This window comes from Colletotrichum fructicola (genome assembly GCF_000319635.2).
Source record: "Colletotrichum fructicola Nara gc5 chromosome Unknown KSG_Nara_v1_contig07, whole genome shotgun sequence".
In the NCBI taxonomy this organism is placed as follows: domain Eukaryota; kingdom Fungi; phylum Ascomycota; class Sordariomycetes; order Glomerellales; family Glomerellaceae; genus Colletotrichum; species Colletotrichum fructicola.
This window is the reverse complement of record NW_027094057.1, coordinates 369,010-395,511: the sequence shown is the minus strand read 5'-3', so window position 1 is coordinate 395,511 and position 26,502 is coordinate 369,010. Positions and strand designations below refer to the sequence as shown.

The 26,502-nt window shown below is 56.2% G+C and overlaps 6 protein-coding genes across 6 annotated transcripts; 3 read left to right on the top strand and 3 right to left on the bottom strand.

Moving 5' to 3' along the window:
• Window positions 1–1,945: 1,945 nt before the first annotated feature.
• CGGC5_v011766 (uncharacterized protein) lies at window positions 1,946–3,239 on the bottom strand (the record flags this gene model as incomplete). Its single annotated transcript, XM_066152579.1, has 3 exons — window positions 1,946–2,230; window positions 2,393–3,056; window positions 3,130–3,239. 3 exons carry the CDS (start codon window positions 3,237–3,239, stop codon window positions 1,946–1,948), a joined length of 1,059 nt encoding a protein of 352 aa, XP_066007937.1.
• Window positions 3,240–4,169: 930 nt separating this feature from the next.
• On the bottom strand, window positions 4,170–5,873 carry GPI17 (GPI transamidase component GPI17; the record flags this gene model as incomplete). Its single annotated transcript, XM_032023602.1, has 2 exons — window positions 4,170–5,549; window positions 5,619–5,873. The coding sequence occupies 2 exons, from the start codon at window positions 5,871–5,873 to the stop codon at window positions 4,170–4,172; spliced, it is 1,635 nt and encodes a 544-aa protein (XP_031879628.1).
• A 3,180-nt stretch (window positions 5,874–9,053) lies between these two features.
• On the top strand, window positions 9,054–11,193 carry FAT1 (Fatty acid transporter protein; the record flags this gene model as incomplete). The annotated part of the gene is made up of 3 exons (XM_032023603.1): window positions 9,054–9,060; window positions 9,253–10,007; window positions 10,063–11,193. The coding sequence occupies 3 exons, from the start codon at window positions 9,054–9,056 to the stop codon at window positions 11,191–11,193; spliced, it is 1,893 nt and encodes a 630-aa protein (XP_031879634.1).
• A 1,042-nt stretch (window positions 11,194–12,235) lies between these two features.
• Window positions 12,236–13,174, bottom strand: CGGC5_v011763 (uncharacterized protein; the record flags this gene model as incomplete). The annotated part of the gene is made up of 1 exon (XM_032023607.1): window positions 12,236–13,174. One exon carries the CDS (start codon window positions 13,172–13,174, stop codon window positions 12,236–12,238), a length of 939 nt encoding a protein of 312 aa, XP_031879542.1.
• Window positions 13,175–15,388: 2,214 nt separating this feature from the next.
• Window positions 15,389–16,237, top strand: CGGC5_v011762 (Peroxiredoxin PRX1; the record flags this gene model as incomplete). Its single annotated transcript, XM_032023608.1, has 2 exons — window positions 15,389–15,411; window positions 15,574–16,237. 2 exons carry the CDS (start codon window positions 15,389–15,391, stop codon window positions 16,235–16,237), a joined length of 687 nt encoding a protein of 228 aa, XP_031879517.1.
• A 6,716-nt stretch (window positions 16,238–22,953) lies between these two features.
• CGGC5_v011761 (uncharacterized protein) lies at window positions 22,954–26,127 on the top strand (the record flags this gene model as incomplete). The annotated part of the gene is made up of 1 exon (XM_032023609.2): window positions 25,189–26,127. One exon carries the CDS (start codon window positions 25,189–25,191, stop codon window positions 26,125–26,127), a length of 939 nt encoding a protein of 312 aa, XP_031879516.2.
• Between the last annotated feature and the right edge of the window lie 375 nt (window positions 26,128–26,502).

Sequence of the window (26,502 nt, the reverse complement as noted above, 5' to 3'; positions counted from 1 at the left end):
AGTGGGGCCGTCTAGTCCACCCCAAGCGTCTTCCCCCACAGAAAACTCCACAAAATCCTCCACAGGGACCCCGAATGCGCTGAGTCCCCCTCGATGCGGGTGGATGTGGTAGCGTGGGTGAACTGTTTCTGCCCTTGGTAAGTTACCTAGGTACTTTAAGGTACCTTATTGAACACGCGACCGTCGCGGAAAGTACGCAGGCGACCTGGAAAGCGAGCATCTAACGTAAAGGCACAGGAGCAGCAGAAAGGCAGGCATCAGGAGGAACAGACATCAGGGTACGTACAACGTGTGCAGGGCAGACATGGGCTTTTTCGATTCCTGTTTTCCATTCCGCGGAGGCACAACGGAAAGACTTAGGTTCGCTGTGTGTTGGCCAGAGGCGGGGTACGTAGCGATCAGGACCCCACGTGCCAGTGTCACCGTGTCACAGCAGACGTAATGGGCAACTCGACAGCAACCGATTGGCCCTTTTCTCGTCAATTACCTACCTTAAGGCACCTTACCTTACCTCACCCAACACATACACAAGCATAAGCACCGCGCTGATCTACCAGTCTGGACACTGGACCGAACCTGCCAGAGGACGAAGGGCGAATAGGAGGCGGGGGAAAGGGGAGCCCCAACCAGGCCAGATGACCCCCCCAGATTCTGGGAATCCTGGGGCAGCACCGCAGCTCTGCGTCCTCCGCTTCGAGAGGGGGGGCTGAGACCATCTTACAGCGAGCGCAATGCATCGTTGCCATTAACCGTTGTCCAATCAATGTCTGCCGCACCACACCCACCCACCCAGACACACCAACGACTTTGGAGAAGACGGGGAAGACTTCACATTCATTCTCTCACCCACCACCCACCACCCACACGAATTCACTCACACTCCGCCCCAACCGTCCCGCCGGGGAGCCACATGACGCCGTGTCTTGGACAAGTGCTATATCTCAGCCGGTTATGAACCGCTGGAGAACTTGCTGAGACAGCTTCAGTTGTCATCCCCACTGCTGCACTCTCTGAAAATAGACTACATCTTGATGCTGCTCGTCCTAAAGCTCGACCACCAACAGGCAGCCAGGCGGCCAACCAACCGTCTCACCGTCTCGGATGTCACAAGCCAGGATAGGGCCGTTCGGCGAACTCTCCGCTCTCCATCCAATCTTCCACTTTTTACCTAATCTTGAGCATCAGCTCAGTCGGTCACCTGCCTCCTCCCATTTTGGAGGTCAATACCTACACATACTATGCGCAAGTTGCGAGCGTCGGTCTGTCTGGCTACCACTGGACGTCTTTGTCGTTGCGGAGACCGCGCTTCCAACGGCCTGCCTGTCACACCCCTTTCAACCTTTGCCCGCCGTTGTTTGAAGTCTCCAAAGCCCATCCGCTAGGCTCAGGTCTCGACCAGCTCCAACGCGACCAACTACGTCTGGATGGCTGCAACTTAAGCTTGACTTCCCTGCCTCATGAATCAGACGCTCATAAAATGCCCACTGGAGTGTCTCATGCAATTCATTCTCTAACTACTGATCCTTGGGTGACTTTTTTTCCTGGGCCCCGATTAACCTACAGTGTGTAATCCTGCTTGCGGGCGCACGTTATTTCCCTGCCACCAAGCCCCATCGAAAAATCTAGATCCGGAATTATCCCCAACCATGGTGCTCCCGTCTCCGTTTCCTCTTGCTTCTCCTCAGTGCCAGCGGCGCCTGACTCGGCTTGACGAGTGTTGCACGCCCAAGTACCGTGTCATCGAACAGAGTGTTCACTAGACTCTGGAGCACGTTACAATATTGTACGTCATTATTATCCTTTCCCGACTCTAATCCGTAACCTTTTCCGACCTAAATGCTCTCTAACGCCGATCTTGTCTTCGGTGGCAGCTCCGGTGTCTTCGGCAGCGTGCACATCAGCAGATTCTCAGACTCATCTTGCGTGACTCGGACCGTATCGTGCATTATGAGCCAACAGCGCCCCCCCAAGGCACGCCTGTTGATGTGTCCACGCTCTCCTGCTGTACGAGGAGAGCAGCGAACTCGGCGACCTTGCCACGAAGGACTGACGCTACCTTTCCCTCTGTCCAAAAGTGGCCCGCCGTCGCGACTTCTTCGCCATGAAATCGTGAGCGTTCAACGCTCTCTAACCTTTCTACCCAGTTTCTAAGCTTGGCCACGGGCACGAAACCGTCTTTGTCGCCGAACAATGCCAGCGTCTGGTTTTCTACCAACTTGGTTTCGCTCAGCTGCCGGTGGTCAGAAGTATAAGTTGGCGCCCCCTGCTCCCGGGATCTTGTCGAAGCTTTCGCAAACAGTCCTCGTCCTGCAGACGTGGGAAGAAACGACATCGTCGCCAGGTGAGTGATCACTCCTTGCAGTGGGGACACGAGCAGGTACGCCGGTCGCACCTGCGTCAAACCCCCAACCTCATCTAACACGAGAGGGGTATTCTGCTGCTCGGAGGCAGCAACTGGGGCGGCGTCCTCTTTTTCCTCGGGAACAACGTCGCCGCCCCTGTGGTGGAGGTGATGGTGGTGTCGTTTTGTTTTGGCTAGCAGCTCGTTCACACCTCGTCGGATCTTGTCCTCCGCATCCATGGAAAACGACCTCCTCGAATCGTGGCTTTTGCGCTGCGTATCCTCATCCCCGCCGACCCGCATGCCTAGATATTTCTTACGTGGCGACGTAGACTGGGCCGCCCTGGCGCTGGCCAAGATGACATTCTGCTGTTCAGCCAGATGCTGGGCTCGTAGTCGTATATCGGCGGCCGCCGAACCGACAGCAGGTGCCTTGAACTGTGCAAGAATGTGTGCAATTGGCGGTATCTGTGTCGTAATCATCGCGCCGTACGAGTAACCGCCGAGGAGGAGAACCGGCTGATCCGATGTAGACGACCCTGGCGGCGCATCCGGGGGCGAAGGGGCTCGGGCTGTTGACGGCGACCGTGATATGCGAGGACCGAACGGATCGAGGAAGTGCATGTAGTAGACCATAAACCCGATAAACGACATGTAGTCGCTGCGTTCCGGCTTCGCCGTCCATGAAGTGCGCCCTGCCGAGCCCGAGGCACCTCTGTTCCGAGATTCTGTCAGCAACACTTTGTTTTCCTCAAAGGTCTCCCAAAAACCAGTGCGGCATCTCTGACCTGAAATTGAAGGTTCCAACCAGAAACCCGTGGCGTAGCAGAGTGCCCGCGACGATGTCAACAATCGGGTCGTCGTAGCATCCTCCCAAAGGCGCGTACGGATGGGCCATGATCGCAGCGTGCCGTCTCCATGGTGACGTATTCGAGGCGGAAGGGCTCAAAGCTTGGCAATGGTAGACTCGGCAGTCGAGAACAGTGTCGTCATGGAGGCTGGGGAGCGTGAAGCTCAATGTTGGTTCGGGAAGCATCTTCTGATCTTCATACTGAAAACATTGCTTGAATCGTCGGCGACGCGGTGGGGGTAGCACAGTAGGCTCCAACAGTCTGGGTTTTGGCAGAGGGTTCGCAGTCAGAATTCGATCAATCGGGACTGCCGGGCGGAGGAGCGTAAGGATTGTGGTCAAATGGTGGAGGGAGGGACGAAAGACGTGGGTAGGTCCTCCAGACGGGATGGAATGTTCTTGTGATCAGGTCCCTGCGCCCAATGATTGACGCACGAGAGGGCCCTGCGAATATTCACCGACGGGGAGGGACGGGATGGCGGGAAGCGTGGGACGTTGGGCAGGCACAGCAGCCCCTCGCATGCAAGGCGAGCAAGCAAGCTTCGTGGTGGCGTATGAGCGCAGGGGCTGGAGCACCAGGATCTTCACAGCGATTACGTACCTGGCACTCTGCGCCCCTCCATGTAACCTCACCTTGGCCCGGTTCAGCTCACCGACATTGACCGACGAAAATGCCCCACTAGAGCAAGCTATCGGAGCTCACCTCGAGATTGAACGGGAACATGATGTGACCCCGGGCAAGGTTGCGGTCGCAGAGGACCCAGAAGTTTATGGTAGCTTGCCCATACGTCATCTCCTCCTCTGCAAAAAGCTAAGAACAGATGCCCATCTTTGAACAACAACGGCATGTTAACAAGCTCATAAAGCGACAAAGCGATTGACACAGCAGCTGTAGTGCAGCAGCAGAAATGATCAAATAGCATAGCGATTCAACTCCAGTTGACATAAAAAGTTCATTCGTGGTATCGACTTATCCTGTTACAACTTTTTCTTATTGGCCTCGGCCTCAGCTCTTTCTCGCCTCCTCTTTCTCCACGCCTTAATCTCGTTCAAGAGACCCATGACCAACGGGACGCCCACCGGCCCGAGGAGTGGCAGATAAACGGCAATCTTGTGCTCGTCCGGGAAGTAAAGCTGCCCGACCATACTTTTCTCAAAAAAGGCTCGTTCCGCCTCAGCCTCGGCAATTCTGGCGTGCTCAAGACCTTCAGGGCCACCCAAGCTGGCACAGGCACGCTCCAGATGATGCATTGTCTTGGCCACTCCGTCAGCCACATTCCGTGGGATTGAAATGGATGGCAGAGCTAGCGACAGCCGAGCCAAGGATCCCAGTGTCGACGACGCTCGCAGCAGCAGATCTGCCGAGCGGATGCGGGTGAGCGTTGAAAGTCGCAGCGGAAGGGAACCCGACTGGGGCGTTCCTAGGAGAGATAACAAGTGGCCCGCAAATGTCAGCATCGGCTGCTTGAGTATAGCTGCCGATACATGTGACGTCGTTGACGGCAGTGACAACAGATAGACTGTTCCCCACTGCGGGATCAGCCAGGACTGGGATGTTTCGGATCCTGAATCCAATCCAATGGTCTGGTTCCCGACGAACAAGAGAAAGTTCACCGTCGGGGCACCGCCGATGGATGGTGATAGGGGCCATTCGGCGGCGTTGATAAAGGAGGCAAGGTCGTCCTTGCTGAGAACCTGGGACTGCGCGCCCGGCGTAGCATACAATTGAACCTGGGTGTCGATTGTAAAATTGTGAATGGGACTGAGGACGTCTAGCATGGGCTTCATGTAGTCCCGGATTGCCGCCTCTACATCCCATGTGTTCGGCACAGATCCGCTCGTGAATAGGGAGAAGCTGAGGTGATAGGTTGGAGAGTATCGAAGTGAGCGGGTTGTGCGCTTAGCGAGTGACTCTGCGGCCTCCGGTGATACGCCCTGTGGCTTCGCATCGGTAGCTCCTGATGCGGCCAGCAGAAGATACGAAATGATAGCTTGCTCTTCGGCATATGTGGATCGTAATTCACTTGCAATGTACGAAGCAAGGGCGGACGAGGACGACGTCGGGGATGGTATGGAATTCGAGGGGTATGTAATATCGAGAATTGGAGAGTGTGGGTTCAGAGACGCCGTGGTCGACTCGCCGGGACTGAGACGTATTGTCAGGGCGACTTGAGAGTCGTATTCGGAACCCGAGATATGGCTATCGCGAGGGGCAAGTTGCAGGCGAAGATGGTGGCCTGAGAAGTCGTTGAGATCGTCGAGGGCATGCTGGGTGAGACGAAGCAGGTTCTGTGCTTCCTGCTCCTGAAGCTTGTTTGCTTGCACAGAGATTTGCAAGGGAAAGACGGGGCGACAGGCCTAACATCAAGATTGTCAGCCATGTTTCAACGTCGTGATGCGACCTCGGAGCGTTCGTATGTGCCCTACCTTTCCATCTGCCCAGTCGGCCATGCCAGAGAGGGGCAAATTTGCACGATAAATGGTCGTAGTCATCCACCATATTGGCAGTCCCAGAAACAACACAATTGCCCAAAAGGAGAGAATGACGAGAGAGCGGCGGCTGACATCGGAGGGCTTCTCAGGGGGCGGAGCCTTACGGGAATCGGGATACGGTGGCGGGACGGCCGTGGTCTTCTCAGCAGCGTCAGGAGCCGCGCTCCCTACATCGTCGCGAACCGGCATTTTGGCAGCATTGGCCGCTTGTGGCGACGACGAGGGTAAGCTGCGTGGTGCTCAACAGCTGCGCGAGAGAGGCAGTGGTGATGTGGCCGGCGTGCGGACGTCAGCGACACAACGCGACGCAATGAGACGTGGTTATTCAGGTACGGAGGTACGTACATGGAATTGAGAGCTGCCCACCCACCCATTGATGGTGCCTTACATAATTAGGTTGGCGCTAGACACGTTACTCCCCCGCAGCCGTTGGTCCTGATCACATGCAGATAAGGCGAAGCATTATCGGATAACGATAAGCTGGAAGAGGCAAGAGCAGTACGGAGCAATCAACAGCAGCACAGCCACAACGTTAAGTTGTCGCCTCCCGCCTAGGTACTGCATCACATCAAATGTCACTGCTGCACCGTCAAGGCAAACCCGGAACTTGACAAGTCGGTTCACTTCGGCTGCCTTGGTTTGTTGTCTTAGACGAGGCATCCTGGGCAGCGGATAAACCGACAACGACGAAACAACCTTCGAGAAGGGCACGCTGTCCCTGCATATCCTGCCACAAGCGGCACGATGCGAACGACATGGAAGTGCAGGGTCCGTATCCGTACATATTGGAAATTACTTACCGCGATACATTGTCTCTTCCTCATCAGTTGCATCTGATCTCTACAAGCTAGGAGAGGTTGCAAACCACCAGAAGAATTGGCGCGCAAGGGGATACGGGGCGTTACGCACGCAACGAAAGAGCACATCTTTATCTCGTCCTACAAATACGCACTGCGGACAGTTACGCGAACTCCGTCGGCGCACCGGAGTCCGTGACCCGGTTCCTCTCCACCCTGATATGCAGGAGCAAGCGGAATCGGCCGTCGCTTCTGTGTCGCCGATCCCCCCGACTTGAGTGACCTGACCGTCAGCCGAGGAGCGCTGCCCCAAACCGTCCCTCCAATCTGCCGTAATCGCTGCCATTTTCTGGAAGGTCGGCATCGCGCAAGTTCGGAAGGGTGGTTACTCAATCGGGAAAGCGTTGCATCTTCAAGATTCTGGGCGTGTAATTTAGGTCTGATGCAATGCTCACCAGCGTCGGTGTCGATCTTTGTCGCCGCGCTTGTCAATCCCACGACACAGATGGATGAATGGTCCTCGGCTACACATTGTATCGTTCGAGTCAAGACTTCGCGTCAACAATGGGCTAGGGATGGATGCCTAAACACCTTTCTTCTGCTCGTCCTTCATCCATCCTCGGGCCATTTCGAGGGATGAGCAGACGCAACACCACACATACCACACATACATACCGCAGTACACACTTTCACACACACGCACACACACACACACGAGGTCCCTGTCGCATCGGGCCGCTCGCCGTTGCTGAAATAAGCAACATCCCTCCAGTAGTTGCGAGACGTTGGCCAGGCTGTTGATGTGCCACAGCTACGACTAGCTAGCTGCGTTGGATAGTGGGACAACAGCCACACCGTGGACCGTGAACAATGGAAGGACCAGAACGACCCAAGAAAAGAAGGCCAACCAAACACCTCGGCAACTCGTCTGGTTTCCAAAGTTCATCGGAAACACCAAAGGCGCAGGACTATGTGACGCGTTGCGGTCCGTACCTTCACCGCACAGAGAGAAAGAGAGAGAGAAAGCGAGCGGGACGTTCGTTTCCAGCAGAACCAGTCGTCTGGATGTTCAAGACATGGGGCAAGGCTTCTTGACAGGGACAGGGGCAGGGAAGGATCAGGAACAAGGTCCAACCCCGCTGGCGAGCAGCGAATCGCAACTCGCAAACACGTCCATCGCAAGGGAAACTCCTGCGACTCGTTACCCACCCATCCCGAATCGAACACGCAGCTAAAACCAGCCCAGCGCTGGCGCACTCGCAAAGCGCACGAGCTTCGCCAGATGCCGAGGCTCCCGCCTCCAATCGCCCGCTCTTAAGCCCAGTTTGGCATGCCAAGCCCAGCAGCGCAGCGCAACGCAGCACGACGCCTCGCATCGCATAGCATCGCGGAGCGAGCATCGATTATGAACTGCCGCTGCTAGTGCTGCCACTGCTGCCACAAGGGACCTTGGCGGGCACCTTGTACTCACTCTATCGACGAGTGACGGTGAGGAGAGGAGAGAGAGACAGAGTTGCTGCCCCTTCGCATCGCATAGCGCATGGCATTGCATGGCATGGCATTCCTTCACTCGAACCACACACTCTCTGCTTGGGTTTGTGGAGTAGCTGCCACCCTCCCAACTGGCTTACACCGAGGCATTCAAATCGAAGCCTTCCTTACAGCTGCAGCACCACGGGCAAGCTACTCGCTTGCTCTTAGTCGTCCAGCAACAGCGACAGCACCAGCGCCAAACAAAGCAGGTGAGGTGAGGTGGTGTTCCTCGGCTGTCGAGACGTATGCTACGGCCATGACCTTGTCCACCATCGCCAGCGTGGAGCTTCTCCGCCACCCATCCCAGCTCCAAGTCCAGGGCCCCGTCCCAGTCGTTCTTTCATCCGGTCACTGGTGCTTTATTTGTTCGATGGGGGTACGTGGGCTCACACGGCCCAACAGCCGATGGTTGAGGTCACCACCGCAGCTTCGGGTAACATATGAATGCCCGGCCGGTACAAGATTTGCTTCACTCAGCGCACCTGTGGTGTTGTGCCGTGTGTTGGGTCGGGTCGGTGTTGGTGTCGTGTCGTGTCGTGCATGAGAGAAAGCGACGGGCTGCTTGTCCCATATGGATCCTTCAAACGAGGGTCGACACACCCAATGCCGACTGCGACACTCTGTCTCCTTCCCTTCACTTGCTTCCTTTTAATCTTGTGACAGCCTCTACATCCCGTTACAAATACCAACCCCCGTCCGCACGCCATTGGCCTAAGGTACTTTGTCTCGTCACCTTTTATTCCTTCCACGGCTTCTTAGCTACAACAGTTACAACGGTAAACGGTATCCTCAGCCACTCACCCAAACGAACAAACTTGGAAGCTTGCAACAGCAACCGTCGGCGGCCAGTACCAGCACCACATATCGTGACGTCTGCCCACTCCCCGCCGCCCACTGCCACGCTATCCATTTGAATTCCGGCCTTCTGTCGACCTCGCCCCTACTCTCTCTGTCCGCAGAGTCGCAACCGTAGAAACAAATTTCTTTACTCTGTCTTCTGGACTGGGACGTTGCAATACACCCTGTACCTATAGTCACAATGCCTGGTAAGTGCGACCTCTCCATACCAAACCCCATGGCAGACAGACCTTTTGCTCCGGTCACCGGCGTCTTCGCCCCCAAAAAATTACAATCGCACCCTCACCCACGCCGCCGAAGCTCCATTAACTCAGCCGACAACGCTTTCCCATTGTTGGTCCGATCGCGCGCTGACTCAAACGTTTTTTCGCAATCATTAGTGCCGCTGGCTCTCGCCTTACCAGTTGCGGCTGCGGCGTATTCGTACATCAACGCCCGGATATCGCTGTGGTACGATAGACACCTGCTTAGCTGCGCCCTTCCCGCGACCCTTTCTGCGCTCTGGCGCGAGCGAACCGACCGATTGAACCAATTCTACATTCTCGAGCGAGCCGCCCAGAGCAAGTCCTCAGCGAACCGCACTTTTATCATATTCGAGGGCAAATCGTATACCTATGCCGAGACTTATGAACAAGTTCTGAAGCATGGCACCTGGTTGAGAGACCGCTTTGGCGTGAAGCCCAAGGACATCGTCGCCATCAACTTCCAAAATTCGGACACCTTCATCTTCCTCTGGCTGGGCCTTTGGTCAATTGGCGCCAAGCCCGCATTTATCAACTACAACCTAACGGGCAAGCCGCTCGCGCATTGTGTCAAGGCTGCCACGACATCGTTGATGCTCATTGACCCTCACGTTCTTCACAATGTTGGAGACGACGTCCGCAGTGAGCTGCCTTCGGTGAACTTCGTCGTGGTCGACGCAGAGCTCCAGCAGGAGATTGCGGCTACCAAACCACGACGCGCCCCCGATTCCGATCGATCCGAAGACCAATACCAGAACTTGGCTATTCTCATTTACACGTCTGGCACGACGGGCATGCCCAAGCCGGCCATTGTCTCGTGGGCGAAGTGCATCGTTGGCGGTGTCTTCACATCAAGATTCACCAGCAATGGGCCAAATGACGTCTTCTACACGGTATGCAATCTCGTCGCACTTGAAGCTTTCGGCACTAACGTGACATGCGCGACAGTCCATGCCCTTGTACCACAGTTCCGCTGCCCTGTTGGGTTTCGGCAATACCCTCGAAGCCAATGGCACGATCTGCATCGGAAGAAAGTTTTCCACCAAGCTGTTTTGGGAAGATGTTCGTGCATCCAAGGCCACCATCATCCAATATGTTGGCGAAACTTGTCGGTACCTGCTCGCTGCGCCGCCTCAGATTGATCCGGCCACAGGCGAGAACCTCGACAAAAAGCATCACGTGCGAGCAGCTTTCGGCAACGGCCTGCGACCGGATGTCTGGAACAGGTTCAAGGACAGATTTGGAATTGACACGGTAGCTGAGTTCTATGCTGCCACCGAGGGTTCATTCGGAACATGGAACCTCAGTCGCAATGATTTCGCAAAGGGTGCTGTTGGCAGAAATGGTACTCTCTATAGTCTCGTCATGGGCATGGACGTTGCCCTCGCCATCATGGATGAGAACAACGAGTTTCCTGTGAGAGACAAGAAGACTGGGTTGTGCAAGCCTGCCAAGGCCGGTGAGCCTGGAGAGCTGATGTTCAGACTCTCACCCACAGATCTGGAGCGCCGTTTCCAAGGGTACCACGGTAACCCAGACGCTACCAAGGCGAAGGTTATGCGCAACGTCTTCTCCAAGGGAGACGCGTGGTTCAGAACGGGCGACGTGGTGCGATGGGATAGCGAAGGGCGCCTTTACTTCTCTGACCGCATTGGAGACACCTTCCGATGGAAGAGCGAGAATGTGTCGACGCAAGAGGTTGGCGAAGCTGTCGGCTCTCATCCTGCCGTGCAAGAGGCGAACGTCTACGGCGTGGAGCTACCCCACCATGACGGCCGAGCGGGATGTGCTGCGGTCGTCCTGGAGGGTCAGCCATCAGAGGAGACGCTGCGCAGCATCGCGCAGCATGTGAAGCTGTCACTACCAAAGTACGCGCTCCCGCTGTTCCTGCGAGTCATGCCGCCCGAGGCCATGCAGACTACTGGTACCAACAAGCAGCAGAAGCACGGCCTTCGGGCACAGGGAGTGAAACCAGACAACACAAATATTGGCAGCATGTATTGGTTGAAGAACGACACCTATGTGCCCTTCTCCGAGCGGGACTGGGACGAGCTCAACGGCGGGCGAGTGAAGTTGTAGAAGATGTTTTGGGATTTGATCCGTCGCAAGCGAGATACCATTCTTACTATTCTTCTTCACTTAGGACATAGCTTACCATGGCTTGGCTGTCAATGAAGCACGTGCGTACATATTATCAAATTAAGCTATCCTGTTTAACAGACCAAGAGTTTGCACTTCGCTGCCGTGCTGTTCCAGCGAATTATCCATTTGGGTTTGCTAGTTACTCACGTTGGCGTATTTGACATCGGCTGTGTTGCCCAGAAAGACGCAAAAAGACGATGCCACCAGGGGCGGTGGAGGCTTGCTCGACTGGACGTATCGAGCACGAATGACCTTGATGCCTGCATTCAACATCTATGTCTCGGTATTACAATGTCTGAAGCTGCACGTTGGTCAAGGAGAGGTTTGCAGTGAAGATGCCGTTCCCTCCAACAGTTCATCACCGCTCCCAGCTGCAGGGTCAGGAAACACGATTCACCATCAACCCAACTTCCTGAAGATGATTCACTGTTGATCAAGATTGAATATAAAGACCTCCAAACTTCAATCGCTCAGCATGAAAAGCACATCCATTTCCCTGGGTCTAAACATACAAACACCACCATTCAATACAGCGTGTATCACTTTTCTTTCTTCTACTCCTCATCGACATCACAACCGCAGCCATGAGCAACAACGGCCCTCCTTCCCCTTACACCGGACCCCCCGACTCCTCCGGCCACGCCTCCTCCTCAACCTGCTCCCAACAACAACCGCCGTTAACTTAATGGACGCGACTAGTCAAAGCAAGAAATAGTGCAGTGCAAGTAAGGCCGATGCAGACGATCGGTTGTCAATGAAAACTAGACAATAGACTTCAATTACGTACCCACAAACAAACACCGTGACATTTGGATGTGGTGACATTGTCTGGACAGGACCTCGGATTATACAGCCCCATCATTCATTTTCATAGAAAGAAATGTCTATGTTGCACGTGCTTCTATATCTTTCTGGCATGGCGTCGTCTATGAGAGGCAAAAAAGGCCTCACCTCATCCCAATTGTGTTTTCAAACGCCATTAACTCTTCATCAGCAATGCGCGTGCCAGGTCGCATATTATTTCCTCGGCCTTGTGGATGGCGAGACTGACGTGGCCCTCGTCATCAGAAATCCGTAACTCGGCGCCTGGGACGCATTTTGAGGCCTTCTGCGCCATGGCTACTGGCACATTCGCATCCTCGGCGCCGTGCCACCAAGTCATTTCGCTCTTCTGGACGTGCAAATCCTCCAGCTCAAACCCCCAATGACTCCCTGCCAGTTTTACATCTTCCGCCGGCCCTTTTCCGCCAGGCTTCATCGCCTCTCGAACGCTAGCCACCATGGCCGACCGGACGCCGCCCAAGTCCGGGTCCAAAACAGCGAGGTCAGCCGCAGGGCGAGATTTCAGATCCTCCAAGACAGTCTGCTCAAGCCTCTCGGGGTGTTCCTCGTCACGGGCGGCCCTGCACAACGTCCAATCCATCCCCCAGGCCACGACTGGTGCGATCCACGGCGCGAGCGTCAGCATCGCGCGGCCTTGAAGCAACATTCCCGCGAAACCCAGAGACGGAGGGTACAGTCCAGAGCAGATGCCCGCCGCCACCAAGCGGTCACGGGGTATGATGTTCCAACATGACAAAACATAGGGAGAGCCGCCCGAAAGACCTAGAACGCCAAACCTTTGGATGTGGTAGTGATCCGCGACGGCAAGAACGTCGACGGGCCAGTCGATGATGCGTCTGTTTGGCTGGAACGTCGAGCCGGCGTGGCCTGGGCGGTCGAGGGCAATGAGCTGGACGCCGTGCTTACAGGCTGCTTCGTGAAAGATGAAGGCTTCGTCGTGGCTGCTGGGAAAACCGTGAAAGTAGAAGATGGTGGGCTGGTTCGGGCTGGGCGAAGCGGTTGGGGGAAGGTCTTTGGATCCGGCGCCGTATAGGCCGAAAGTTAGGACTCGATCATCCGGTAAGGTGACAGTCATGGTATCGGCTTTGAAGAATGAACTCATGCTGGTCAGTTCTGTGCTATGTTGTGGTGACGATTAGCAAGTTGTCAGTATAGTCCAGTCATCTAAAAGCAGTCACAGTGAGCACTTTCGGGTCTTAAAATGGCTGGTACGGAGGCGATGTCCGAACAACGAAGTGGTCAAGGCAGCAGCGCCAGCGATACCGAACCCTGGCCGTTTTTGGAGTCACCAGATTGCTTGAGCATGAATGCCTCTGCGTGATCCCATAAAGCCATGTAAAGCTGAATATTTGATGGCGCGCGTCCTGATCCTTCGAAGAGGCGCAGCATTAGTCGAGATGAGGATGCGTGTAAAGCAGCGAAGCAGCTCTCTTCCACTTGAAAGAGACCAGACGGACTGATATTGCAGTGACGAAGGTGATCAACTGAGCCCGGACTCTAAGGATACGAGAACGGCGTCTGTTGTAAAACAATGGTTGATGACGGATGTTCCGAGTCTTGCCGGTCCAGAGGCCGGTCCGGTGGACGCCGGGAAAGTGGCAGGGGCGTTGACTCGGATCACACAGTTGACCTGGAGCTTTGGGACCGAGACATCATGTCGGGAAAGAGACTTTTACTTCGGCTGGTTCATATCATCGAGTAACAGTGTCTCTCTCAACTCTGGGGTTATGTGTTCGGGCTGCCTCTGGGATTGAATGGAAGAAGGCTGATGCCAAGACATTGCTGCATGGCCTTCCGAACTCTTTTGGATTAAGTATTTCGGCAGCTCACTCTTAGAAGGCCAGCCGGGGATCGGGCGGCCGGCAGTCGGTGCGGAACGGACGAGCTCGGCGACCTGGGGGAATCCGGGAGGTCGGTTGTCGGCGATGGCGTGCTAGGACAGACCGGGGCGGGAGATGGGACGTGGCGTGCTGGCGTGGGTTCGTTGGATTCTTCGAGGCCAACGATAGGATAGGCGCCGGTACGGTACATGCGCATGAAGCTTCGTCGTGTGGGGGTTGTAGCAGATGTGATTGTCTCGAGCCAGGCTGAGGTGGGTGGTATTGGACAGGGCGTGGGTGAATTGCCTCATCCGACTGTCATAATTGAAATGAATATTCTTCTACGTTGGGGGGATGGATGGACGTGTAAGTCGACGTCGAATTTTGGAGATATTTTCGGAGCTACTGCTGCTGCAGAACCCGCGATGCGCTCTCCAGACCCCTCAAAGCAGCTTAGTGACCGCGCTAAAGCTCCGATAAGGCCTCGCTGCTGGGCCGTTAGCGCCCTCAAGGTGTACTGTGATGCTGTGACGGCCTCTTTTAGGGAGCAGTCTCCATGATGTGCCCTGGGCCAAGGATGATGTAATCGAGCACGCCATCGAGACTAGCCCCAAGAGGGACATGGAGGGGTACCGACACCTGAGAAAAAAAAGCCCCTCCAACGCGGGGCACCCAACGCACCCTCCCCCTCACCTTGTCTATCGAGGCCAAGGCTGGCCTGGCCTGGCTGGCTGCTTGCTTGCTGTCGTGTTGACCAGGAGATTCTGCGACATTCGATGCCAATCCCAATGAATGGAACGCTCAGTACCCGTTGACACGGCAGTCTCATCAGTTCGAGTGGGGGGGTGTCGTGGGCAGGTTTCGGGGAGCAATAACACGACTGACAAGAAGAGGTCGGCGAGTCGACTACTCCAACGCGGGGTCCTGTTCCGTCTCCAATGCCATCCATGACAAAGCCAAAGCCAGGTCGTCCGTACCTTTTCTACTGCGTAGGTAGGTATGAAAGTACCCGGATGCTAATGAGCAGGTCATAGTCACTAACTGTGAATGGCCATGTCTGACCTTCTATGCATTTCTAAGCACCGTCGTCTAGCCCGACGGGCTTGCTTTGCTCTAAGACCAGACCGGAGCTGAGCCCGGCTGACGGATGATGAATCAACAGGCCTTGTCAGAGAAAAAGAAGGACGTTGACAGAGGGACTGACAGGGTGAGGAGGAGGAGGAGGAGGTACTTGGACCCCTACCGCCCCAAGATCAGCCAAGTCTCCGTAGTTCAGGCAAAGTATCGGAAAGTACGTGTAGCACCGTAGACAGACGCCTTAGACTGTCCATTGCCTCTGCACCTATTTATTCACCCGTGTCCCTCTCACTTGTCCTGGCGAATCCCTCCCCTCTTCCTTCTGTTCAACCGACTCGCCATCTCTCACGTATAACTCCCTTCATCCAACCTCCCACCTGTAATCAGACACAATGGCTGACCAGCGCCCCGCTCCGTGAGTTCAACCCATCCAACTACTGCTGCCGCTGCCCCGCGCTGGCTACCCCGCCACCGTCCGTCCTCAGCGCCGTCTCCATCGTGGGCTGTCCTCGCCACGATGGAGAACGACACGCCGCTCCAGTATCACAGAGCCATGGCTAACATAGCTTGCCCGCAGCCTCCGTCTCGGCACCGTTGCCCCCAACTTCAAGGCCGAGACCACCAACGGCCCCATTGACTTCCACGAGTTCATCGGCGACAACTGGGTTGTTTTCTTCTCCCACCCCGAGGACTACACCCCCGTCTGCACCACCGAGCTCGGCGCCTTCGCCAAGCTCGAGCCCGAGTTCTCCAAGCGCGGCGTCAAGCTGATCGGTCTCTCCGCCAACACCCTCGGCTCCCACGAGGGCTGGATCAAGGACATTGACGAGGTCACTGGCTCCCGCGTCGCCTTCCCCATCATTGCCGACAAGGAGCGCAAGGTCGCATACGCCTACGACATGCTCGACTACCAGGACACCACCAACGTCGACGAGAAGGGCATCGCCTTCACCATCCGCTCCGTCTTCATCATCGACCCCAAGAAGACCATCCGCACCATCCTCTCCTACCCCGCCTCCACCGGCCGCAACTCCGCCGAGGTCCTGCGCATCGTCGACTCCCTCCAGACCGGCGACAAGCACAAGATCACCACCCCCATCAACTGGGTCCCCGGTGACGACGTCATTGTCCACCCTTCCGTCAAGACCGAGCAGGCCAAGGAGATCTTCCCCGAGGTCCGCATCGTCAAGCCCTACCTGCGCTTTACCCCTTTGCCCAAGGAGAAGGCCACCGTCGCCTAAGCGCGAGTGGTGGTCTGGAGTGGAACTTGGTTTGGGGACGCTTCATTGAGTGACGACCGGCCGCTTGCTTCCTGCGTAGCATAGCACCGACGACAACTGATGGATGCGAGGCCCCGAGCGGAAAAAGTAAAAAAAATCAAAAGCCAGTCTTCTCTACGTGTTGGAGAGGATTATACCCAGACGGCAGGACACGACGCGCGACGCGTTTCGTCCCGCCTGATACCCTTAAGAGGCCAGGCAACTGGCCGAGACAACCGTAGAACGTATGAAATAATGAGACATGAACAAACACGGGTTCCCATCTTGCTCTGTCTATCGTGATGACGGTGATGGTCTCACAGAGCATGTCCTCCGCAGAGGCTCCTCCATCTTAGACTTTGGAGAAACGATGACTTCACCGGTTCTGCCGTGGGCACATACGAAACACGGCGGCGGCTCATCACTCCGCCAGCCAAGACCACAGGCATCTCGGCCACAGACAGCTCGAAACTCGTCAACTGCGACATTGCTCCGTGTCATCAACTTCAACAAGCGGTGAGTTGACGTCAAGGGGCTTCGCAAATGAACGCTTCCACATAGGATATTACAGTCATGATTCGGAATGGAGATTGATGGACGAAACGAGGCGTTTGGCCGACGCACGGAGAGCAGACGAGGAGATGAAGTCGGATACACCCGTCGTTATACCTCTGGGTGAAGCGTATCACATCAAGGACCTGCACAGACAAGGGCGTTGCGCAAGCGAAGGCCGACCTGAAGAGCACATGGCTCTGGACTTATGGAAGGCGGCAAAGCCATGTGTCCGTAATTTAGCAGCCGCATGGGGGGCCACCGAATTGATCTACATTCGGCCGCCTCTTGAACCGTCAACGGCCCCAGGGGCTTGTTGCATGTTGACAAGCGGCCCTCGTGCTCTTGGGCCCTCTCTCTCTCTCCTTTGATGGCTGTTGATCTCCTTGACAGGCCTGCTTCTTCTCCAACCCTTGACTCGGCCGATAGTGATGGATGAGACCGGAGGAAACGGTCGGCGTCTCTTTCGGAGAGGCCAAGGCGCCGCTAGACCGGCCACCCACGAGGCACCTTAATTTGGTGCCGCTATCTAGGCGTGCATAGTATCATTCTCGGGGTCCGCGCCGAGCTGGACGGCCTAGACGCGCCGCGGCAATTGTAGACTCGTAGTAGATATAGCACACGACCAGATGAAGTAAGCGCGGCACAGGTGGTGTGCCTTCTAGGGAGGGAACAGAAGCAAGCACGATCCTGGCGTGACACGAGGCAGCACCGTCCTCCGGGCTTGCAGCGAGGCAGGAACAATTCCAGATTCCAGATTCCAGTAACCCACGGCCAGGAACAGCTGGGGAAGGTTGAAACATTGACATCCACCAAATGACAACTGGCCGGGTTCCCACGTTTTTCCCGCGTACTGCGTTCCCGACTGTCCGCTGACGCGACGCGCGCGCAGGAGAGAGGTTTCCGGTTCCCAAGTGCCCCGAGACATGGCGGCAGCAGGACCAGGAAGGTGGATGGGGATGGGAGAAGCCCGGGTCGGCAGGATGCCTGTCCCGGGGGTGGATGGCTCGCCTGAGACTTGACAGGCCAGGCATTGTTTGTTTCCGACGGCGAGCTGGGCGTTTGGCGTGAGGGGAAGCTTGGGTGTATGGCAGCGTCATTTTCGTGCCAGTCGTGCTTTGCTTGGTCTAGCTAGTATCGCGAGGAGTGTGATAGCATGATAGCATCAGGAGTTGCGGTTCTTTGAGATTAACGTGACGTCGACGGTGCCATGCAGGCCCTGTCCGTGATATACGGAGAGCGGGCCACAGACGGGCAAATGCCAACAACGTGGACAGACTGGTCACTGGACGGAGAGAGAGGGCTTGAGGGCTGGAACTGCGGCGGGCAGACGGCGTGAATGCGTGACAGGCCCAGACGAGCGGTGTCGACGGGGACTAGGACCAGGACAGGGGCAGGGACCAGGTTGCCATGAATTTGCTGCCTGCCTGGCATCTGCCTCCTTTTTCCCTCGCTCGGTGACTTGTTGGCCTGGCCCGCTCCAAGTCACTCTGCCAGCTTTTCCTCTTCTCGGTCTGGCGCGTCTGGTTTGCGGTCTCTGCTGGTTTGTTAGAGCAGCAGTGCAGCCAACTGCCTGTGAGCTGGTTTCCGTATCGCCAAGCAGCAGAGAGTGACCAGACACTCAGACTGGGACGTGGCGCCGATTCCACCTCTGTCTGGCAAGGATGGGAGACCAGGATGGCGGTTCAAAGGTTCACAGCGGTGGTGGTTCTCCTCGTCGTCCGTCGTGTCCTCCCCTCTGTCTCGCTGAGCGGATTGGGGATGGTGCTAGGTTGGTGGCACACATAGCGAGGCGTAGCGCAACGTTTCTGCAAGAGAAGGAACGGAGAAAAAAAGGGTCCTGTGTTGCAGCTCGATCGTCTGATGTTTTTTTTTTTTTCCTCCTACCGCAGCCGCAGGATTCCGATTGAAGGTGTGCATGGACCGCCCGGCGGGAGAGAGAAAGAGAGAGACGGTGTCGGTCTTGTCATGTAAGGTACCGTGCCATACTGCATGCGGTAAGGATTCAGAAAGTATCCGTACTTGAAGAGAGTACGAGTACCTATCCGTACCTTCGGTTTTCACACATGGTAGGTATATCTCGCAGTCGGAATGGCCATCGGGCAGCAAAAGGAGCAGCCAGGTTGCGATAATGCTAATTAACCGGTGCTTCGATTTTTCTTCTTTTCATTTTCTCTCGTCTGCTCCCGCGGATAGAGGGGCCGAGCGACGCCTGATGGGGCCGGGGGCTGGGTGTTGGATGCTGGATGCTGGATGCTGGGGTCCCGACAGCTGGTGCCGGGAACCAGTACGTACCTCATGGACCGTTTGGGATGTTTCCGGTCTGGAAAGCGCGGACCAGGAGGTCAATGCGCTCATTCCCTGATGCTGCATGCATAAAACAAACACTGAGAAGAGGTACGGATACATTCACCTCCTTTAGTGCATATTCTATCACAAGCATTCGCTAGGTACACACATGGAAGTCTGAGGTGCCGAGTGCTTCAGCAATAGCTTCCACACCTCCCTGACTTTCCAGCGAGGTTGGTTGCATCGGATGTTTTAGTAGTGTTTTCTCTTGTGTTTGTCTCGGTTCTTTGGAATATCTCGACGGTCTGCAACACATGCTGTCAATATGATTTTTGGTCCTCGCAGCGCGCTATCCTAACGGAAAAGCAAGGGCAAGTGTGTGTGTATCCAGTCTTGCTTGATCTGCAGCCGTTTTCCACATTGAATACCTACCTCACGACTCGCGACTCGGATGCCTCAGACGCCTGCCTCCGCCCGCCTTACTCGCTGTGGCTGGGCTGAGAAAGCGATGGCTGACAGCTTTGACCAGCCAAAAGTCCCAAGTCTTTCTCAGCACTGAGTAGCAAACATGGGGCCAGGCACTCCCTTCAACCTCATCAACCTGATCAACCTGACCGTTGACTTTGTGTCCTGCATCAACTTTGACCTCTTCCCTTCCCCTCCTTTCCTCGTTTTTTTTTTTTCTTAACCGCTTCGCTCCCCCGCCCCATCGTCCCCTTTTCCACTTTGGAGGGCACGTTGGACCAAAGTAACTGCCACCGCCCCTTTCCAATGTGCGTGCGCGCGGTACCTCACCATATTCGCGGCGCCTTGCTAGGTACTACTGGATATTTTCAATTCAACTTGCATATGCGGAGTATCGCTATACACAGCAACTGAATTGTGCCGCAGTCTTGTGCACAGAGACCTCCACTGTAGTAAGTACACTACCTACCTAATGTCTGCACAAATGGCCCCCTTTTCCTCTCCCCTCCGCCCTACAATCCAATCCCGTGCCCAAAAGCCCATCTCCGAGCCCCATTTTCCCATGTTGGGAGGAGACATTGGAGTCTCTCACAGCTCTCTCCGTGCGGATACATCGCACACATTCATCGTCGCCGTCGCAATGCATATCGCCATGCTCCGTATCGGCGTATCGACCTCCTCCCATTAGACGCTGCCTTGCAGTACCTTACCTATCGTATCGCATCCGCATCGCCTGCCGCGCTCCGATTTCTGCTTCTGCCCTTGGCTTGTCCTATTACCTCCTAGCCTGCGATCTCTAAGGCTCTGCACGGTGTGCCTCGCGTTGCAGTGTGCAGAAGCGACTGCAAGTTGACGCTCATCACCTTCTTCATCTGCCCTTCTCTCCCTCTCCCCCTTTCATCATCACCCTCCATTCCATCCATCCACCTACCTACCTTACCTTACCTTAGCCCCCAACCCGACCTCCGCTGTCCGTTCTCCGTCAAACCCCCGCCGCCGTTGTCCGCGTCTGCTGCGTATGTATGTGTTCATTCGCACAATCTCCCGGCAGTAGTGGTACATGCAAATACTCACACGGGTCTTCTTCCAGCTCAGAGGCCCCCGGAGCCTCTCGTTCACAGCATTCGACCCGCATAATCCACTTCTTCCCTCGCGTCCGCGTCGGACTTCAAACTGCTTTTCAACTCTTGACCGGCCTCTAGTCTGTGCGTGGTGCGCCATTCGCTCGACCCAGCCCGCTGCCCAGCCCAGCCCGGCCGGACGAACGAGCAGCGAGCAACATCTATCCATCCGTATCTCTATCTGTACTCTGTCGCCTTACCTTGCTCGCCCGCGGCTCCCACGCGCTGCAGTCACTTCGTACATTCTTTGCCTTTTACCTTCCTTGCCTTACACACACCCCTTCGCAGTCCTCGGCCAGAACCAAGACGCCATCTTTTTTTTCGCTTTCCAAGAAGCCCCTCACCCCCAACTAACTACTGGCTTTCCTCGACACACATCCCCGAGGCCCCAAAAAGAGCAGGGCAGGCATCTGGAAATTACCAATTGCAACCCTGCTGGTGGTCTCGCTGCCAGCGCCGGCCATTGCCGCTGTCCGTCAAGACTCAATCCGCTGTCTTCTGCCCGCCTGCCACGACACGCTACGAACCACATACCCAGTATTCGTACCGCCGCGCTGTCACCGCCGATTCTCACGCAGCACTGTTTGCTGGCTGAGGCGCTCCTCTTTCAACCCCTTCCCTGACGACGTTCTATTCTGATTTTGTACCCTCCCGTGCCTGCCTGTCTGGACTGGACTACCTTGCCTCGCCTTGAGCCTAGGTACCGACCGACCACTGGGGATTGAGTTGGTTGACTCGCTTCCCTGAGCCTTCTCCTGCGCCCTGAGTCGCTTCGCCGTGGCCCAGGTCGCTCGCCTGCCCGCCGCGCCTTCGCGGTCTCCGTCGTGCGTCGTCGTCGTCACATCGTTGTCGTCTCCGCCATTGACCTGATCAGCTTCACCGGCTATTCGCCCGTCTCTGCAGCAAGCATCGGCAAGCAGCAAACAACTCGCTTCCTTCGCAGCAGGCCTGGTTCGAATACACTACACTACCTACCTTCCTGGAATCGATCGACTCGTCTCGACGGGACCAAAGTCGCCCGCGCCGCGATCCGTCTTGACCAAATCTGTCCTCGAACCCCGTCGATAGAATTCGACACCCTGCGCCTCCCCGGTTCAAGGTGCGTACCTTGCGCTTTTGTCTATCCAACTCTGATTTCCGCGCTGCCCTTCATCTGCCCTGTGTGCTGTTGCGTTGCTCTGCCTCGTGCCGTCCCCTCCCCTCCTCCCATGCCCATTGCCAGGTCCTAATCCCCTCCTGATCCCCATCCCCCATCCCCATCCTGATCCTGTCCCATTTAGCCCTCCACTACCCAGCCCACATCCCACTCTATCTCTTGTGCGCCGCTTTCTGTCAACTGTGGGGAGCAAAGGCAGAAACGGAGAGCCAGCCCAGAAACACGCACAAAACGATACGGGCAAGGCCTGTCTGCTCAGCTCAGCCCAGCCCAGCCAGCCAGGCGTGTCCACCTCACAGACACTCGCACACACACACATATCCACACGTATCCCACATTTACACATACACACGCACAACACACCTTCACCACACTCAGGAGAAAGAGACAAAGACGGAGACCAAGGCATGCCATACTTGCCTCTTGAGAGAGAACCACAAACAACCGTTAGCCAGTCTTCTGTAGACTGAAGCTGGAGCCTCGGTCAGCATCCCAGCCGGAACCGCCGCCGGAACCACTGTCAGAGCTGTACCCGTCATCCGGACAGGGGCCCTAGCAGAGTCAGGCGAACGAATCATCCTTGGCTGAGTCGCTTGATCCAGGGTCCCCGTTCGATCCAAGATAGCTCTGTTTTTCGCTTCTTTTCTTCTTTTCATCTTAACCTGGCTTCTGGTTTTATGCGGCTCGGCTCTCTCTCCATCTTCTTGTGTCTTCGCCTGGTCTTGTTGTCGTTACGTTGTTGAGACTTCACCACCAACAACAGCAACGATAACTTGACCGTCGCTTGCTCCTCCGCCTCCACCGCTCCTCTTTTGCTTCGGTCCTCCCGTTTCCCGTCCTTGTTTGTTACTGCTCTCTTTTGGGGGGGCACTCGCTGGTTTATGGCATTGGTGTCGACGGCAGACCTCGACGATCTTGTCTTGGACCAGTCCCTGTTGACCTCTGGCGCTTGATCACCCCATACCCACGATCCCGCCCCTCTTACACCACATGCAAACCCTCCCAACCTCCATTTCGAGCTTCTGAGGTTTCCCCCCTCGACATTTCCGAACCCGATTTGACCTTGCGCTACTTGCTGCGGCTGTTTATGCAGCCTGCGGGTTGATACCGCCGCAATGTCTGGCTCGGGACTAACCTCGAATCAGTCAGACCTCTCCCGCTTTTCCGATTCGGAGACGGAGCAGGACCGGTCGCCCCCCTCCGGAAAGACCACGGCCGATATCCTCTCGGGCGTTTATCGGGGCTTCAAGAAATTCGCTCCGAGCAGAGACGACTCTTCCAAGCTATCCAGACAGCCGTCACTGTCCCGCCTCGGTTTCAACAGCAACTCCCCGAGTTTGACTTCTTCCCCCTCTCCGCCCCCGTCCGCGACACCGACGCCCATTCCAGGCTCAAGCTCTTCCAAGATTCGTGCTCTTCAGCATGCGAGGAGTCTGAGCCTACAGAGCAGTCTCGCCAAACCCCTCCCCGAACCGCCACCAGAAACCTCGCCCGTCGGCCCCGATACCCCTGCTGCCACACACTACAACTACGCGAGTCTTGTTGCTATCGAAGAGGCTCCGGCCGATGATATGGAAAGTCGCACGAGTACGATGGACTCGAGCATATCGGTGGACAGAGCACAGATGTACAGCAGCGGAACAGGATACAACGCAGACATGTCCAGCAGCCAGAGCAGCCTGGCAAGCTCGTCCAGGCAAGATGGAGGCGAAGAGATGCGTGAAAACCTGACGCCACGGAGTAATGGCCCGTTGTCTGCAGGCCCTTCACCCTCGTCCCAACCCAACAGAGCTCCTTCAGCCGCTGGCACTCCTACCCCCTCATCATCGGCGCACCTGTCCGGCCTCATGTGCAACGTGCACCGTACGACCGGCAGAGAGCCGCACCCGCTCGTCGGAGCCACGACGACCATATTGGGCGACAAGCTATACGTCTTTGGAGGAAGAATACTGTCTAGAAGCCGGCCGGCCCCACTGACGTCGGATCTCTACGAACTTGACCTTATCCGCAGGCACTGGTCGAAGCTAGAAGCGTCAGGCGACATCCCACCACCGCGCTACTTTCACTCCATGTGCCCCCTCGGCGACACCAAGATGGTTTGCTACGGAGGCATGTCGCCGACGCCTAACCAAACCGGCGCAGGTCCTGACCAGCAGCCCGAGGTGACGGTCATGTCCGACATTTATATCTACGATGTGCCGACGCGGAAGTGGACGTTTATTCCTACGCAGGATGCTCCTCAGGGTCGCTACGCGCATTGCGCCTGCATCCTACCTACTTCGGCAACTTTTACATCGCACAAGGCGCCGCTGTCGGCCCTTCAACATAACCCATCATCAGGAAACCCCAACGAAGGCAGGATAGGAATCAACATTGATGGTTCCGGCGGCGCTGAGATGGTGGTTGTGGGTGGGCAGGATGGCGCCAACCACTACATCGAACAGATTAGCGTGTTCAACCTGCGCAGTCTCAAGTGGACCTCGATTGAGCCATTGGATAAGAGCTGCGGCGCCTATCGGAGCGTCGTCGCGCCATTGCCTCCTTCAGTCAGCACGCGTATTGGCAAGTCAAGCTTGAATGGATTCCAGCAGGGCGGCAACATGAGCCAAGAATCCCGAGAGGCCGGATCCTCGATGCTGATCTACTCCAACTATAACTTCTTGGACGTCAAGCTCGAGCTTCAGATCAGATCTTCGGATGGCACTTTGACAGAAAAGCCCATGTCAGGCTCCTATTCACCCCCGGGTCTGCGATTCCCCAACGGTGGCGTGATCGACACATATTTTGTTGTTAGCGGCACATATCTCACATCTTCGAAGCAAGAATATGCCCTGTGGGCTCTGGATCTGAAGACGCTGACCTGGTCACGAATCGATGCGGGCGGTGCCGTATTCAGCCAAGGCAGCTGGAACCGTGGTGTGCTATGGAACCGGAGAAATACCTTTGTGATTCTGGGCAACCGGAAAAGAAGCCTCGTCGACGACTATAATCATCGGCGAATCAACTTTTCCAACGTTTGCATGGTCGAGCTGGAAGCGTTTGGTTTCTACGACAACCCGAGAAAGACGAGCCCGATGTCCGGATTCGTGTCTGCAAGCAGCCCCTACACCGGCCCTGGCTTGAGCTTGGCGAGGAAGGCGGGTTCTACAGCAGGCGGACGCTTCCACTCGAAGGCTGCCGAAGAACTCGGAGAGAAGGCACTTGCCTTGCGTGAGCTGTCCGATATGGATATCCTGTGTTTGCATGGAGAAAGAATACCTATTAATTCCAGGATCGTCGCCCGGCGTTGGGGTCCATACTTTGTCCAGCTCCTGCGGGAGGGCACGGCGACTCAGGACGGCAGCGATGCAATGACTTTGCGGTCCGGTCTCGGCAGTGCGGTCAGAAACTCCGTCTTGACCATCACGCCATCTCGTAACACCCACGAGAGCACGAACTCTGTGGCCAGCACAGTGCTCTCGTCTGGATCATCGGCCAAGCCTCCCAGCACAGCTCCGACCAGCGCCTCCGCGGCCTCGTTCTCCATTCCCGGTTCAGGTGGTGCCGACCCGAATACCGTCAACTCGGCGCCGACTCCGAGATCTCTGCCGCCCAACTCGCGACCTCGGTGCCTCTACCTTCCTCACACATACCTGACGGTCCAGGCTCTGCTTCACTTCCTCTACACGTCGTCGCTGCCGCCGCCGTCGTCTCCCCTGTGTACGCCTCCTATCCTCTGCTCTCTTCTGCAGATTGCTCGACCATACAAAATCGACGGTCTGCTGGAGGCGGTCGTCGAACGTCTTCACGCGCTACTCGACTCAAGAAACGCGGCCGCCGTATTCAACGCAACTGCCATGGCAGCCGGTGGCGGTCGCGGCATCGACGGCTCCCTCAATCCCAATTTCTTCGTTCCCGTCGACGCCATGGGCTCCCCGCTATATCCCGACGGTTTTCAAAACGGCAGCAGTGCAGATCTGCAGAGTCTTTCTTCTCGCGCGGGAGGTTTACGCATCAACACGGCCATGTCCTCAGGTCGACCATCTAGCGACGAGCTCAGTGCCACGACGAGCGTCAGTGGGTCAGAATGGAGTTCCGAAATTGGCGATTCCGAGCGTGGAGGCATGCGCGAGATTTGGGGCGGCGAGCTGAGCTCCGTCATTGGCCTGCAAAAGCGCGGGTTGCGTGGGCTCATGGAGGGTCGGAGGATGCGCGAGCGTACCGGGACCAACTCGGGTACGAGTATGAGTGCGGGCATGGCGCCGTACGGCAGTCAAGGCCGCGTCGGTCTCGGCATAGCTGGATCGTGATTCGAGCTGTTGCAACAGACTCGGGGAGATCTCAGCCCCATGGGGTGTGGAGGTAATGAAGTTATGATAGCATGTCCGATGCAGCATTATTCCCCCAGGAGAGCGACGCAAGTTGAAGCCCGTGGCAGCGATTGCACGGGGAAATTGGAGAGCGGATGTTTTGAGAGAAATATGTATAAGCGGCCTGCTGGATTTGTACGCAGCCGACCGATGCCAAGAGCGAATCTACAATGATACAAAAGAGAAAAGCCCGAGCCCTCCTTGCTTTGTGATCGCTACCCCAACGCCCCATGGTAAAGCTTCCATGCTCCATGTGTATATCTAACGGGAAGCCGTTGCTCGTGATAATGCCAATCCACCTTTTTCATCTCGAAT